General features: G+C 57.3%; 2 protein-coding genes across 4 annotated transcripts; both read left to right on the plus strand.

The window, feature by feature from the left end:
* Positions 1-1,463: 1,463 nt before the first annotated feature.
* On the plus strand, positions 1,464-8,327 carry Phf13 (PHD finger protein 13). Its single transcript, XM_021644271.2, has 4 exons — positions 1,464-1,597; positions 3,272-3,373; positions 5,206-5,740; positions 6,079-8,327. Exons 1-4 carry the CDS (start codon positions 1,559-1,561, stop codon positions 6,303-6,305), a joined length of 903 nt encoding a protein of 300 aa, XP_021499946.1. The 5' UTR covers positions 1,464-1,558; the 3' UTR covers positions 6,306-8,327.
* A 603-nt stretch (positions 8,328-8,930) lies between these two features.
* Thap3 (THAP domain containing 3) lies at positions 8,931-14,152 on the plus strand. Of its 3 annotated transcripts, none has more exons than XM_021644268.2 (4): positions 8,931-9,054; positions 12,122-12,314; positions 13,069-13,170; positions 13,442-14,152. In XM_021644268.2, the coding sequence occupies exons 1-4, from the start codon at positions 8,981-8,983 to the stop codon at positions 13,721-13,723; spliced, it is 651 nt and encodes a 216-aa protein (XP_021499943.2). In that variant the 5' UTR covers positions 8,931-8,980; the 3' UTR covers positions 13,724-14,152. The 3 variants fall into 3 exon arrangements, with proteins under 3 accessions (XP_021499943.2, XP_021499944.2, XP_060234980.1); XM_021644269.2 differs by having other exon boundaries at positions 8,944-9,054; positions 12,034-12,314; XM_060378997.1 differs by having other exon boundaries at positions 8,953-9,054; positions 13,592-14,152.
* Positions 14,153-14,259: the final 107 nt, after the last annotated feature.

Raw genomic sequence — 14,259 nt, forward strand, 5'->3', positions numbered from 1 at the left:
TCCCCAACTCTTATTCAGGAAGTCCTGACTGGGAGGAACCCGCTGTGTAGACCAAGTTGGCCTCAAGTCCGGATTGCTCCTGCCTGCTGGGTATGAAGGTGTGGGCCATTACGACTGGCCAAACCTAGTCTCTTAATCACTGTTTAGATAAAAATTACCTGGACCTTGAAACAGCAATAATCACTGACTGAACTATTCATAGAGTCTCAATCTCGTCTTTCTCACGTGTCAGACTGTTTTTTCATATGAATTTAAAATCTTGTCCCTCTGACAGTTTTTAGAGCCACCAGATACATTGCTGAAAGTGTATTTTGTCCATGTATATTGTTCCTTCTAAGCGATTATTAACATTAAAATAAAAGCAGCCTTACGGTAATGTCACCAAGGTACTCCACTAAGCGTTCCGGGCCGATCTTCTACACCCACGGAAGACCTTGGTCTGGTCTTCGAGCACTGCCCACTCAAGCACCAACACAGTCCTCGGGGTGTCCGCGGGCGCCACGCACCTCCCGCGTTTCAGCGCCCCCGCCGCCTCTCGGATCCCGGGAAGAGCGTAACTCCGGAGGCGAAGCCCTTCCAGTCGCCGCAGCCCCGAGGACAGCGAGGAGGAAGACAAAAAGCGGGCTGCCGTCGGCGCGTGTGCCGCCGGCCCGGAGTTCGGTTCCACCTTCCGCTGCACGCACCGGGGGCCCACAAGTGACCACGCCAGGCCCAACGCCGCGGCGGCCGGGAACCTTCGGCTAAACGCCCGCGGCCGCGAAAACAAGTACGCTCCGCCCTCGCGGACGTCAGCGGCCCGCCCCCATCCTGCCCGAGCCGACGGGACACCCCCGCCCCACAAAGGCCGAAGCAGAAGCCCCACGGGAGAAAGCGGAGCCGGGGCCACCGCCCTCCGAGACCCAGGCCGCTGCTCGACCCCGCCCCGCGTAGCCCGCGGGCTGCCGCCCCTCCCCCACCGGCCGGGCGGTGGGAGCCCCGCACCTCCCCCGCTGAGAGGCTCCGGAGTCCTGTCAGTACCGCCTCCGTATTCGTCCGCCGCCGCAGCGCCTTCTGGGAGTTGGAGTTCTGAGGCCGCCTTTATACGCCGCGGCGCCGCGCTAGGGACTACCACTCCCACAATGCTGCGCGCCGCAAGCGCCACACCCCTACATTGACGAAGCCCAGACATCCAGACTACAGTTCCCGACGACCCTCCCGGCGCTCCCGCCCTCCCTCCCGAGACACGAGCCGAACTGGGCGTCAGGTCGGGGAGCCGGTCGGGTTCCCGCTCGCTGTCGCCGCCGCCGCCCCCCACAGTGCCTCTCCCGCCTCTCCACAGCGTCGGCCGTGGGAGCTGCATCCTCCTCTCAGTTCGCTGAGGAGACTCCAGTTCGGGATCAGCGAGCCAGCGACGCGACACAGCGACACCCCTCATCACCTCCAGCCCGGGCGACCCCTCCCCGGCCGGGTCCGCCCTCGCCCTGCGCCGTGCCGGAGCCCCCTGGCCCTGAGCGCCCCGCGGGCCCACTCCCGCACTCCGGCCTCGGCACTCCCACAGCCGCCGCCCCCCACCCGGAACATGGACTCCGACTCCTGCGCCGCCGCCTTCCACCCCGAGGTGAGTGCGAGCCTCGCCTCGCCGCCCCCTCCCCGGCCTTCGCTGCGCTCCCGGCCGAGCCGGACCCCGGGAGGGCGTCTCGAGCTCGGCCGCCCTCCCCCACGTTCGCCCGGCGCCCCCGGCTCGGGCCCGCGCCTGTGCTCCCCGCCGGTCCTCCCGGGCGCCGCGCCCACCCTCCGCCCCGCGGACATGGCCCTCCGCCGCCCCGGCTCGGGCTCGCGGGGTCGCCTCTCCACTTCCCCGGTGCGGCCCGGCCCCCTCGGAACGGCCACACGCGCGCGGTCCGCCGCCCCCTCCACCGGCCAGGCCGCGCCCCGCCCCCACGGCGCCCGCGTCCGGGGGGTCCGCACTCGGGAGCCGGTCTCCCGCGCCCGCCCCTCCCCCTCCTTCCGGGGAGCGGCCCCCGCGCAGCGCCCCCGGGCTGGGGTCGGTGTGCGGGGTGCGCGGCGGAGGCGGGGCGGGACGCGCGGGGGGCCGGCGGTGTGGCAGCTGTGGGCGGGAGGCGCTGGGCCTGCGCGGCGCCGGGACACCCACCCGAGTCCCGCGGGCGTCCCGCACCCCACGGGTGGGCCCCGCACCTTCCGGGGCCTGCGCGGGCAGGCGGGCGGCGCGCGCCATCTGCTCCGGGAGGGAGGGCGGGTCTTTCGCCGCCCCGGCGCCGCCCCGCACTCGGCGTCCGCGGCCCTGATCCCCCCCACCCCTGCCCCACGATGTTCCCCCCCCCGCCCCCGGCGAAATTAAAGTTTTCCCTGAGTTGGGGCCCGGTTGGACTGCTCTGGGGCTGTCCAAATGCCGGGAGCGCGCGGCCCCGTGTGCGGCCGGTCGCCTGCGGGGCTGGCCTGGGCGGGAGCGAGCGGCCTGCTGGAGCAAGTTGGGACCGTCTTTGAAAGTGTTGTGTTGCGCGCTGCTTTGCGGGAGGCTTTCGGAGGTTGGCCTGGTGTCCGCCTCCTAGCTGGTCGAGTGTCTCAGCACGGGTGGGGGTGGCGACAGGGTGCGGGGAGCAACCGCAGGGAATGTTCCCGGAGCCGCCGATGCTCCGCCTTCTTGGGAGAAAAGTCCCTTTTTTGTGGTGGGTGCTTGTCGCTCGGCCGTTGAATGGCCCTCTGAGCCGGCTGCTCTTGCGTTCGTGTGCACCTAAACCGAGCAGTGTTTCTCTCCCGACTCGGTCGGAACACTTGGGTGCCCTGTCCGGCATCCCGTGCTACAAGGAGTGGAGGATGCCCCCTGAGCTGCAGACACTGGGACCCCCTCCCTGCCTTGGCCTTGAGAGAATCGGGTTTGGAGCTCATGGAGAGATTGAAGTCATGAAATCACTTAAGATATATTTGTTTAGAGCCACAGCTGCAGTTTGTTTTCAAAGTGGAAAATCTGTAGAACAAATGTAGATGTTGGAGGTCCTGATAGGCCTGCAGGGACAAACAGATGAGGCTGGAGCCAGGAGGTGGGCTGAAGACAAGCTTTTATCTCCCAGCCAGTTTCCCAGTGTTCTTGGCACCGAATCCTAGAACTCCTTCCACCTTAAAACTGTTTCTTGACCCGACTTACCTTATCTTGTTTTTAGCCTGTAAATCCTGCAGTGTTCCGTGAGTTGGCAATAAAAGTTGCAGCTTGCTTTGTTTTGATGGATTCCCTCCGCAGGAGTCTCCCTCACATACCCTTTGTTCCCCTCAACAGGAGTACTCCCCCAGTTGCAAGAGGCGCAGGACTGTTGAGGACTTCAACAAATTCTGCACCTTCGTGTTGGCCTATGCTGGCTACATCCCCTATCCGAAGGAGGTAAGAATTGAGCAGAAGACCCCAGCGCCTTGGTGCCGCCACAGGTGCCTCCCAAGGAGTGGTCTGGAAGCGCATGGTGCCAGCTTTGGGCAGTAGTCTGGCAGAAATCTTTTTTTTTTTTTTTTTTTTTTTTGTACCTAGATCAGCCCCCAGGCAGGGAAGTAATTCCCAAACCTTTAGTAGGCTTGTGTAGAAATGATTTAGCTACCTTTATCTGTTTTTGTTTGTTTGTTTGTTTTGAGATAGTAGCCCTGGCTGTCTTGGAACTCACTCTGTAGACCAGGGTGACCTCCAACTCTGATCCGCCTGCTTCTTAGGAGATTAAATGCTTGTGTCACCACTGTCTAGCTTTTTTTTTGGTTGGTATTTTAAAAATAAAGTTAAATGTTCATTTTCAGTCACTCTTGTAATCCTCACACTCAGATGAGGCAGGAGGTTTCAGGCTAGGTTGGGCTACACAGTGAATTCAAAGCCAGTATGGCGTAAGAATGAGACCTTGTCTCAAGAAAATAGTACCATCAACAAAAACGCAGAAAGCAAAGTATTTGCAAAATCTGTACTTGGTGTTTGCCTTTTTTTTTTTTTTTTTTTTTTTTTTTTAAAGGGCCAGCACTTGAGTGGCCAGACCAACGGCCTGTAGAGTGAACTAACTGCTCCCTGTCCTTTTCTTGCTATGGATTCAGCTTGTGCTTGGTTGTTGGAAATACCCGGGATTCTTGCCCATGCTCCAAATTCTGTGTACCTGAAAGCTTTTTTTTTTTTTTTTTCCTTGCTAAGGAAAAGGCAGAAGTGGGGAGGGATGTCAGCTGCTGTGGGTCTCAGACTGCTGGGGTCCTGTGCACATCAGACGGAGCTACATACAATCTGGTGTTTTGGGAAGTAAAGTCATAACATGGATTTATCCTTACTTGCTGTACAGTGCATACTTTGTACCACGTGGGATGCAGTCTTGGCAAATACTGAATAGCATAAGCTGCAGCACCTAGCTTGCTGCTGGGGTCACTGATTACCTAGATTTTGCAAAGTTTTGGGGTGTCTTCTGTTTTTTATTTCCATTTTTTGGTGGTTTTTTTTTTTTTTTTTGAAACAGGGTTTCCCTGTGTAGTCCTGACTCTCCTGGAACTCCCTGTAGACCAGGCTGGCCTTGAACTCAGAGACCTGCCTGCCTCTGCCTCCCAAGTGCTGGCAGTGAAGGTGTGCGCCACCACCGCCCATCGTTATTTATTTATGTTTATTTTTAATTTTATTTTTCTTGTTTCTCTGTCCTGTAGCCTACACTGGCCTTGAACTCAGAGGTCTGCCTGCAATCTTAAAGGCATACATCACTATGCTCAGCTGTTGTTGTTTTTTCTTTTATATGTCAAAAAGGTCAGAATTTTGAAACTAACTTAAATTCATGTAATTAAAAATACAGGTTGGGGGAACAAATGGAAGAGGGCTACTCTTCCTTATTCAAGGAAAAATAAAGATATGAGAGGTGTGTGTAGATTTCCCTGTAGGGTCCTGAGGGTAAGCTTACATCCTTCATCCTTGGGTGCCAGGCAAGCACTCTGCTACTCTGTCCGATTGCACCCTAGTCTAACTCCCCACATTTAACCATGAGCTTAGTCCTGGCCCTGGGGTGGGAAATGAGGCTGCAGTGAGGGGAGGTGCGCTTTCCTGGTCTGCTGGCACAGTGAATGCTAAAGAGGTTGTACCAGTTCCATGCTGACTAGAGCCCAGGGTTCAGGTTGTGCTTGCTCAGTGCAGAAGGAAGGACCTGCTGGGGCTGGGGGCTCCTAACTGTGGAGCTGGCTCAGGTACCAACCATGTCCCTGTGCTCTCTGTTTCAGGAGCTCCCCCTGCGGAGCAGCCCTAGCCCCGCCAACAGTACTGCGGGCACCATTGACAGTGACGGCTGGGACGCTGGCTTCTCCGACATCTCGTCTCCAGTGCCCCTGCCAGTGTCTGACCGATGCTTCAGCCACCTGCAGCCCTCCCTCTTGCAGCGAGCGAAGCCCAGTAACTTCCTGCTGGACAGGAAGAAAACTGACAAGCTGAAGAAGAAGAAGAAGAGGAAGCGAAGGGACAGCGACGCGCCTGCGAAGGAGGGGTTCAGGGGGGACCTGCTGAAGCTGGAAGCGGCAGATCCGTATGTGGAGACGCCCACGAGTCCCCCCATGCAGGGTATTCCCCAGGCCTCTGCTGACCCCTGCTCAGGCTGGGACTCTGACACTCCCTCAAGTGGTTCTTGTGCTACTGTGTCACCCGATCAGGTCAAGGAAATAAAAACTGAAGGAAAACGGACTATTGTCCGGCAGGGAAAGCAGGTGGTGTTCCGAGATGAAGACAGCACTGGCAACGATGAGGACATCATGGTGGACTCAGGTGAGTTCTTTGTCCAAGCCCTTGGGTGGGACCAGAGTGCACTGAGGAGTCGAAAGGAGACTGTAGAAGCAAGGACAGGTAGATGCTCAGAGTTGTTAGCGTCTGGATATAGAAGCCTGAGGGAGACAGTGTGGCTCATGAGTGGTAGTTGGCCCCCACATGGACCTCAGCCTTCTGGGATGTAGTCATTGTGTTCAGAGAGGACACCAGCTCAGCTAGTTAGGTAGCTGGAGTGGGGTTTCAGTCGCACTTAGCCACTGTGTCTCTTGGATGTGCCAACTCCTCAGGGGAGGAGGGCTGAGGAGGCCCCCACCTCTCATCTGTTCTTTGCCTTCCAGATGACGACTCCTGGGATCTCGTCACCTGTTTCTGCATGAAGCCCTTTGCTGGTCGCCCCATGATAGAGTGTAATGAGTGCCACACCTGGATCCACCTGTCCTGTGCGAAGATCCGGAAGTCCAATGTTCCAGAAGTGTTTGTCTGCCAAAAGTGCCGGGACTCTAAGTTCGATATCCGTCGTTCCAATCGCTCCCGAATGGGCTCCCGGAAGCTGTTTCTGGACTGATTGGGAGCTGGCGAGGAGATAGGCGGGACTGGAAGGGCCTGGGCTCTGTGGCCTTCCTTAGTTGGACACAGAACTCCCAGTCTGGTGCGAGCAGACCCTGCCACTCAGGTGCCTAAGCAAAGGACGAGCCGTCCCGGTAGAACTGTACATAGCTAGCGAGCAGATAAAACGGTCAGAGCCGCTGCTCCGGCTGTGCTGTGTGCGTTGGAGGCAGACTGAGCCCCAGGTCTGCTTCAGCTGAGTGTGAGGGCGCACCGGCACTGGCAGCCACTCCTGCCGCTGGAGCCGGTGCTCGCTGGCAGTCCTGTCTCCTCTGCTTGCAGTGGAGTTGTTCTGTTTCTCTGGCCTGTGTTTATTCTCCAGTGTTGGTCTTTATCACAAGTGTCTATACAGCAGCCGTCCAAGTTGCCCGCCCCTTTGTGGTCTCACTGCCCCTGCCTCAGTTATACTTACTGGGCCAGGGAGCTGTTTCCTGAGAGGTCTAGTATCCCCAAGAGGAGCCCTGGGTGGTGGGTGAGCTGTCTTTGGTTGTCACTGTTTGTTAAAAGGGACAGTATGTAGCCACTTTCCACAGTGTGGGGTTTGGAGGCGAAGGTGTTCTGTGTTCATAACTCAGTTTCTTGTTTTGCACGGTGTAAAAAGCCCCATTTTTTTTTTTTTAATCTTTTACACGATACAGCCCAAAATGTTGGCCACTGTCTTGTTGGGTGCCTTTGCTCTGCTCTTGGTGCTCAGTGCCCAGGGTGCCCGGCACCATCCTGTGGGAGCACTTGGTTCTTTCTGTTTTTTTGCAGCCCACAGAAGCGGCTGCTGGGGGACCTGTGTGCTGTTCTTCAGATAGTAGGTAGAATGTGAGGACATTTGGCTGAGACTGCCCTCTACACAAGCTGGCATGGCCTGCTGAGGGCTTGAGTCGGTGCTGTGACAGCTTGCAGCAGTGTGCACTCTGGGTGTGGGTGAGGGGCAGCCGGGCACTTGGGACACTTGTCCTAGGGCCGGGAGGGAGGAGGGAGCTCTGGCTCTCAGGTCCTCTTCTCTTGTTAGCACTTACAACTGTCTGTTCTCAGCAGTGTTGGGCAGAACAATGGGTATGTTTGCTAAGTTTTTTGTTAGGCGTTAGACAGGGAAGAGTGCCTGGGTGGGTCCCAGGTCAGCCTTCCTGCAGCACCTCCAAAGGGTCACCAAGCATTCTCCCATGTTATTTTATGCACCAAAGGAGCTCAGACTGTAATCTGGCTAAACAGCCCTTTTTTCTTTTCTTTTTTTTGTCTTAGTGTCTTTTTAAATATCAAGAACTTAAACTTGTCCAGTTTAAGTAATTTAGTTTTTTTTTTTAATCCTGTTGCTCATGTTAAAGTAGAGAAGTACTTATACTGCTGAAGCTCAGTTGGTCGTGCAGATCTCAAGGGAGAACTGCTGTAAAGAAGGAGCTATTCCAGAAAGTCTTGTCCCAGGCCCTGGTCTGGCTGGGACTAGAGCAAATGCCCAGGACAAGTTAGAGGAATTTGCCAAAGACCTGCCCCATGACAGTGCTTGTCCAGTGTCTTCGCCCTGAGAGTAACCAAAGTTCCAGTAGTTCTTTTTTTTTTTTTAAGTGCATTTAAGACTATATGTGGTTTTGTTGTGGAGTGGTGGAGCTGGCCATTGTTGGGTGTGCCCAGAGATTTGACGCCTCTGGAACACCTTGACACTCATCTCAAGTTTGCTTGCTTTGTGTTTTTAATGGGATCTCTCCCGTTGGGTGGTGTCAGAAGCCAGACACCTTGGTTTGGGGTTAGATTGAGCTGGGCAGCTGCAATCAGCTTCTTTATGCAAACTAGGCACGACCCTCTAGGGGCTCCTGGTTGATGGCTAGTGATGTGAGGGGAGGGAAAGGTGTCACCCCAAAGTACACCCTCCCGTTGGCTTTGGCCAGGCCAGACAGCGCCTATGACATGGTTCTTCGTGTAGAGTCTATGTGTATATAAAGCAAGCTTTTCTGTGAAACTGTATATTTTGTAAATAAAGATACTGCTACTTTGAGCTCGGTGTCTCCTTGGGTGTCCTGGGGCAAAGGACACCGAGTCTCCCGGTCACTTGCCGATGGTGGCACTGGCAAGCTGAACCTGGTGTAGGCATTTACCACAAGTTCCTCAGTCACACTGGCTCTGTTCAGGTGGGTGGGCCCTGTGGGGCGGGAGTCGCGACGTGGGACGTGGACGGGACCCTGTATTTACCGGAGTTCTCAGCCACAGCCTTTAGGGTCTGCAAAGTTTGGGACTGGGACCTTGCTTGGGCATGGTGTGACACGGCTTTAACCGCGGCGCTTGGCAAGCGGGTCTGAGTTCGAGGTGAATCCGGGGCTAGGCATCTGTCCAACGAGCCAGTGGACGGTCCAGAGGGGTCCAAGTAGGAGTTCAAGGCCAGTCAGGCTCTTGTACCTGTCTCTGAAAAGGCAGGACCAAGCCCCTACCTCGGGAAGCTTTAAACTGCTAGCCGAGTTGAGGGTTAACCCTTCTCTAGTTTGTAGCTTGGGTGGGAGCCCTAAGAGGCATTCCCCAGGTCCCAACTGGTTTTCAGGGAGCAGAGCAAGCCCGCTCCCAGCACCCGGAGCCGTGCAGGCTCCGCCCTTCAGGCTCCGCCCCCGAGGCCGCGTGGCCGCCATCTTTGTTACGGGCAGTGGGCCCATCTCCGAGATGCCGAAGTCTTGCGCGGCCCGGCAATGCTGCAACCGCTACAGCAGCCGCAGGAAGCAGCTCACCTTCCACCGGTGAGGGACGGGGAGCCGGGACTCGACCCTACAGAGCTCTCGCAGGCCGCAGTGCACCGGGCGGGAGCTCCGGAAGGCCCAGGGTTTGCGGGCGAGGTGGACCGGGACTGCGGGGAGGGGGCGGCCAGGGCGTCAGCGGTGCTCCCGTGGCCTCACAGCCTGAGCTCCGCCGCCCCGTCCTGCTGCGGGCTCGGGCCGACCCGCCTCGCCTGGAAGCAGTAGGTGCGCAGGGTGAACAGGATGAGCGTGAGTGGCGGCTGGCCGGGGCCCCGCTCTGCCTGCGTCACCTCGAGGAAGGCTCAGGCGGTGTGCATGGCCTGGAGAAACGAGTGCCTCCAGGATGGCCGGGCCTCGTGGCAGGGACTTCGGCCGTGGGAAGGTGGTGGATCCCCGGCCGGGCAGCGCCATTCCCTCCTCCCAGTGCGACTCACGCCGAGTCCTTTCTTTATTTATCTTTCTTTTGACAGAGAGACAGGGTTTCTCTGTGTAGTCCTGGCTGTCCTGGACTCACTTTATAGACCAGGCTGGCCTGGAACTCACAGTGATTCGCCTGCCTCTGCCTCCCCGAGTGCTAGGATTACACGCGCGCCCTGCCAGGGACGCACTTTGAAGGATCCGGCTTCCAGCGGTGTCTGCCTGCAGGGTTCACTTCCCTGAGGCCTGGCACCGGCTGCACACTCCCCACGCCCCGGCACACTCCCCACGCCCCGGCACACTGTGGGTGTCTCCCCTGAAGAGCAGAACCACAGAAACACAGCAGTGGGCAGCCGTGAAGACTCAGCTGACACCTACTTAGTCTCTTCTCCCACCTGGCTACTGCCCGCCTGTAGAGTGGGTTGCTGTGGCCTGAAGTAACGGAACCCAGCGCGTGCTTTCTTCCTCCGGGCACTGTCGTGAGAGACCTCCTGCCCCACAGGCGCTACCGAGTTCTGTATTCCGGTGAAGACTTGCTGGGAGCCGTGTTCTGCAGTTGAAGGGTCTTGGTGGTGGCGTGGGTAGTTGTCAAGAGACCTGTGTCTCGGGGCCATGTTGCCATATGCTTAGATATACAGCCCTCCCCGTTCGCTCTTTTTTTTTGTTTTTAAATTTATTTGTGTATGGAAGGCTCATGCTCTTGCCATGTCTCCCAGGGGTAGTCAGCGGACACCCTTTCTCTGTTGTGTGAGGCCACAGAACGCAGAACACAGAACTCAGGTTGGGCTTTTTGCCAGGCGCCTTTACCTGCCCTCCTGCCTCTTTTCAGCCCAGGCCCTATTCTGTAGATGTAGCGAGAACCGGCTTTGAAAGCCTGCGATTCCCCACTCCCTAATGCTAGGATGCCAGCAACACGTGTGAGGGAGACTTCTGTATTTTACGTTGGTATTGAGGATGGGCTCAGGCCCTCAAGAGTGGTCGGTAGACAGGCGCTGTACCGCAGAGCCATGTTTCCAGCCCTTCTCTGCTATCCCCCTGTCCCCCAGACAGGGTTTCTCAATGTAGCTTCGGCTGTCCTGGAACTCGCCAGGCTGGCCTCGGACTCCCAGAGATCCCCCTGCCTCTGCCTCCCAAGCGCTGGGATTAAAGGTGTGCGCCACCACGCCTGGCTTAAGTGTTTATTGACACAGGCATTGTACATATGGTAGGCTTCCTAAGGACATTTTTCATCCTTGTGACCTCTGCCTGCCTTGTGCCTGTGCTCACCCTTGCTCCCAGGCGGTGTTGCCTCTATATTTTTGAGAGAGGGAAGGTCTTGTATAGGCCAGGCTAGCTTTGAACTGGACCCTCCTGCTGGGACTCCAGGCACGTACCATCATGCCCAGTTGTCTTGCTTATCCTTCATGTCACCTGCCTTTGTCTTAAATGATCTCTTTTGACTGGACTGGTCTCTTCCCCACTTGACTCCCAGGGTGCATCTTGACCTTTGTCCCTTGTCAGTCTCCTTCAGCGAGTCCTCCCATTTTCCACACTAAGTGTTCAGGGTTGCGCCCGAGTTCTCCCGGAGGGCAGGTTCTGCTGGGGCATCCCCAGGCACTTGGCCCGTCCGTCACTCTTGAAGAGCACCTTGACATCCAACGTATCAAGCGTGTGTTCGCCCAGACCTGCCCCTCAGTGGGGCCCTCTCCGTGGCAGACATGAACAAGCAAACCTCGATGCTCGGCTTGCTTGCTTTCTCTCTTTCCACTGCTCTCCCCTTTCCCTTCTATCCTCTTTCTTTCTTCTCCTTCCTTCTGCCGCTCCCCCATTTGTCTGCCTGGAATTCACTCTGTAGACCAGGCTGCCCTCACTCACAGAGCTCCACCTGCCTCTGCCCCCTGAAGGTTGGGATTAAAGGCCTGTGCCACCGCCACCACTTGGCTGTTTTTGCTTTTGACACAGGCTGCCCTTGCACTTACATCAGTCCTCCTGCCTCAGCCTTCCAAGTGCTGGGATCGCAGACTTGAGTCGATACCCTAGCATTGCCCTGCTTTCGCCCTGCCGCGCTGGCCTCAGCACTTTCCCTTGCTCACCCCTGGTTTTCACTGTCTGCATTCTCACCTCAGCCTGGTGGATACAGGCCCCCCTCTCTCCTTTTCTCATCCAGACCTACAGTGGTGCCCCATTGCAATGCCCCATCTACCTAAACAAATACCTGTGTCACGTGGTCCTTCCTCCAGCTGCCCCACCCCCATCTGTAAGGGCCGCAGGGTTTGGCTTCCCACCCCCTGCGGGTCTGTTCAGTTGCCACCGTGGCCAGCCCTGACTACTACAGGGCTTCCTCCTGTCTTCAGCTGCTCCAGCCCTCACAGTCTGCCTCAGCGTGCTTTGCTGATATTTGAGGTGCGGCTCCTGAAGGGCTAGGTCCTATCCGCTGCCGTGTTCTGGCAGGAAACCAGGGCCTGGAAAGTAGTGAGCCGGTGAAGGAAGGGTGGCAGCTCCTGGCAGGCGCCAGGGCACGGCTCTCTTGGGCTCTTTCACCATGTTCATGATTTTGGGATTCACATGTGTGTGTGTTGATAACAGCCATGGTGAGAGTTTCGGACCGTAGGTATGATTAACAAAGTGGATTACCGAGTTTCTGGAGCTGCGCCATGGAATACTGTGCCCATAGGTTCCCGTTCAGCCGCCCGGAGCTGCTAAAGGAATGGCTGCTCAACATTGGCCGGGCTAACTTCAAGCCCAAGCAACACACAGTCATCTGCTCCGAGCACTTCAGACCCGAGTGCTTCAGCGCCTTTGGGAACCGCAAGAACCTGAAACAGAACGCTGTGCCCACCGTGTTCGCTTTCCAGAACCCCACACAGGTAGGGTGCCGGCCTGCTCAGCCAGTGGGACTGTGGGTGCTGAGCAGGGACCTTACACTTAAGTTGTACTTGGACTGTGATGCAGCTCGGTTGAGTCCTGGCCTATGCACACACCTTTGATCCCAGCACTCAGGCACAGGCATGTGGATCGATGGAGTTCTAGGACAGCCAAGGCTATAGAGAGAAAACCTATCTCACCACCACCCCCCAACAAAACAAAAACCGTGGGATCAAGCCCTCGCACTGTACAGCTTGTGGTAGTGAGGCTTGTCATCCCGAAATTTGTGGAGCAGAGGCAAGAGGATAAAAACCAGCCTGGGGTACACAAGACTCTGCCAGAGAAAGAGGAGTCATTAAAAGCTCCTTTAGGATTCATCATGCGTGCTGGGGCCTGGGGTGCTGTCTCAGAGAGAGGTGGGCATACCCGTGCTCTCCACACACCCGGGCTGCTGTGGTAGCAGCTTCCTGGTCAGGTGGCCCCCACAAGCTTGAGTTAGCAGAAGGTGAGAAAGCTGACAGAGCAGAGCATTAGGTTCTAGTTCAGGGCCTCTCTCAGGCGGAGGCTGAGGCCTCAGGCTCCCTGTCAGACGGCAGTGGGTCAGGGGCTGGAGACCTGGAGTTGCTGGGAGGAAGAGGCGGGCTCTGCCTGCAGATGCGCAGCCCTGCAGGGATTACTGGGGGATGGACGGTGGCAGCTGTAGGAGGATCCAGTGTCTGCCAGCTCAGCCAGCCTGACTCCGCCTGCTGTTCCCAGGTCTGCCCTGAGGTGGGGGCTGGTGGGGACAGCTCAGGGAAGAACATGGACACCACAATGGAAGAGTTGCAGCCTCCAGACACTGAAGGCCCCGTGAAACAGGTAAGACCCTGGGACGAGGTGCTCTCGGAGGGACAAACAAAATGAAGAAACCCAGTGCCCCAGAGGACACAGCAGAGCAGGAGCAGCAGGATAGGCGGCTGAGTGGCAGCCTCTCGGAAAGACTGCCATGACAGCACACCAGCATTTCAGCAGGGGAAACGGGGCCGGGCTAAGCCCGAAGGTACAGGCCTTGTGGCTGCAGCTCAGGTGCCTTCCTGCTGGGGACACAACGCCACCCGGGCAGCTCCTCAGCACTGACCTCTGTCCTCAGGACTTACCAGAGAGAGCAGAAGCAATGGAGGCCCCCAGCCTGCCAGCCAGCCCCCTGTTGAAAAGGCCCCTTCCAGGACAGCCGTCTGATCACAGCTATGCCCTTTTGGACTTGGATACCCTGAAAAAAAAACTTTTCCTCACGCTGAAGGAAAACAAGAGGCTCCGGAAGCGCCTGAAGGCACAGAGGCTGCTGCTGCGGAGGACATGTGGCCGTCTGCGAGCCTACAGAGAGGGACAGCGGGGCCTGCGGCGGGCTAGACGGCCAGCACAGCGGAGCTGAGCCCGAGGCTCTGGGACGTGGGGAGGGTGCTGACACCCTGGCAGCAAGTGGAGCTCAGACTGCTGTGCATACTTCCCCTCGCTGCTGGCAGGATGGGGTGCTGTGACTGGCAGCTGTCAGGTGGGGCCCAAGTGCTGGGGAATCAGGCAGTCTCAGGGGTCCTAGGCTGAGGCTGGCAGCTGTGGGGCCGTCTTGCAACAGTGAGCAAGTGTGAGGCGCTGTCACAACCCTGTCAGATCCTCCCGGAGAGGTGGCCGTTCTTACAGGCCCACTCCAGGAACAGGTCTAGTCCATGGGCCCTCACTTCCCCAGAGGAACTGTTCTGACAGTTCTGACAGGGCACAGGTCCCCCATCAGCTGTATTTCTCAGTGACTCCTTTTTTGGCCTGGTTTGTGTGAATGTGGAATAAATTCTTTGAATGCTGTTTAGATTTGTCACTGTCCCATTGCTGCTTTGACCTCTCCCCACTCCATAAAGGACAGACAGGTCTGACTACAGAAGCAACCTGGAGAAAATAGAGGTGGGCAGGGGCTGC

This window comes from Meriones unguiculatus, chromosome 3 (genome assembly GCF_030254825.1).
Source record: "Meriones unguiculatus strain TT.TT164.6M chromosome 3, Bangor_MerUng_6.1, whole genome shotgun sequence".
Lineage (NCBI taxonomy): Eukaryota > Metazoa > Chordata > Mammalia > Rodentia > Muridae > Meriones > Meriones unguiculatus.

Coding starts and splice junctions, on each gene's coding strand:
- Phf13 (XM_021644271.2), top strand. CDS start 1,559: ATGGACTCCGACTCCTGCGCCGCCGCCTTCCACCCCGAG. Junction 3,374..5,205: donor ACATCCCCTATCCGAAGGAG/GTAAGAATTGAG, acceptor TCTCTGTTTCAG/GAGCTCCCCCTGCGGAGCAG. Junction 5,741..6,078: donor GGACATCATGGTGGACTCAG/GTGAGTTCTTTG, acceptor TTTGCCTTCCAG/ATGACGACTCCTGGGATCTC.
- Thap3 (XM_021644268.2), top strand. CDS start 8,981: ATGCCGAAGTCTTGCGCGGCCCGGCAATGCTGCAACCGCTACAGCAGC. Junction 9,055..12,121: donor AAGCAGCTCACCTTCCACCG/GTGAGGGACGGG, acceptor CTGTGCCCATAG/GTTCCCGTTCAGCCGCCCGG. Junction 12,315..13,068: donor CTTTCCAGAACCCCACACAG/GTAGGGTGCCGG, acceptor TGCTGTTCCCAG/GTCTGCCCTGAGGTGGGGGC.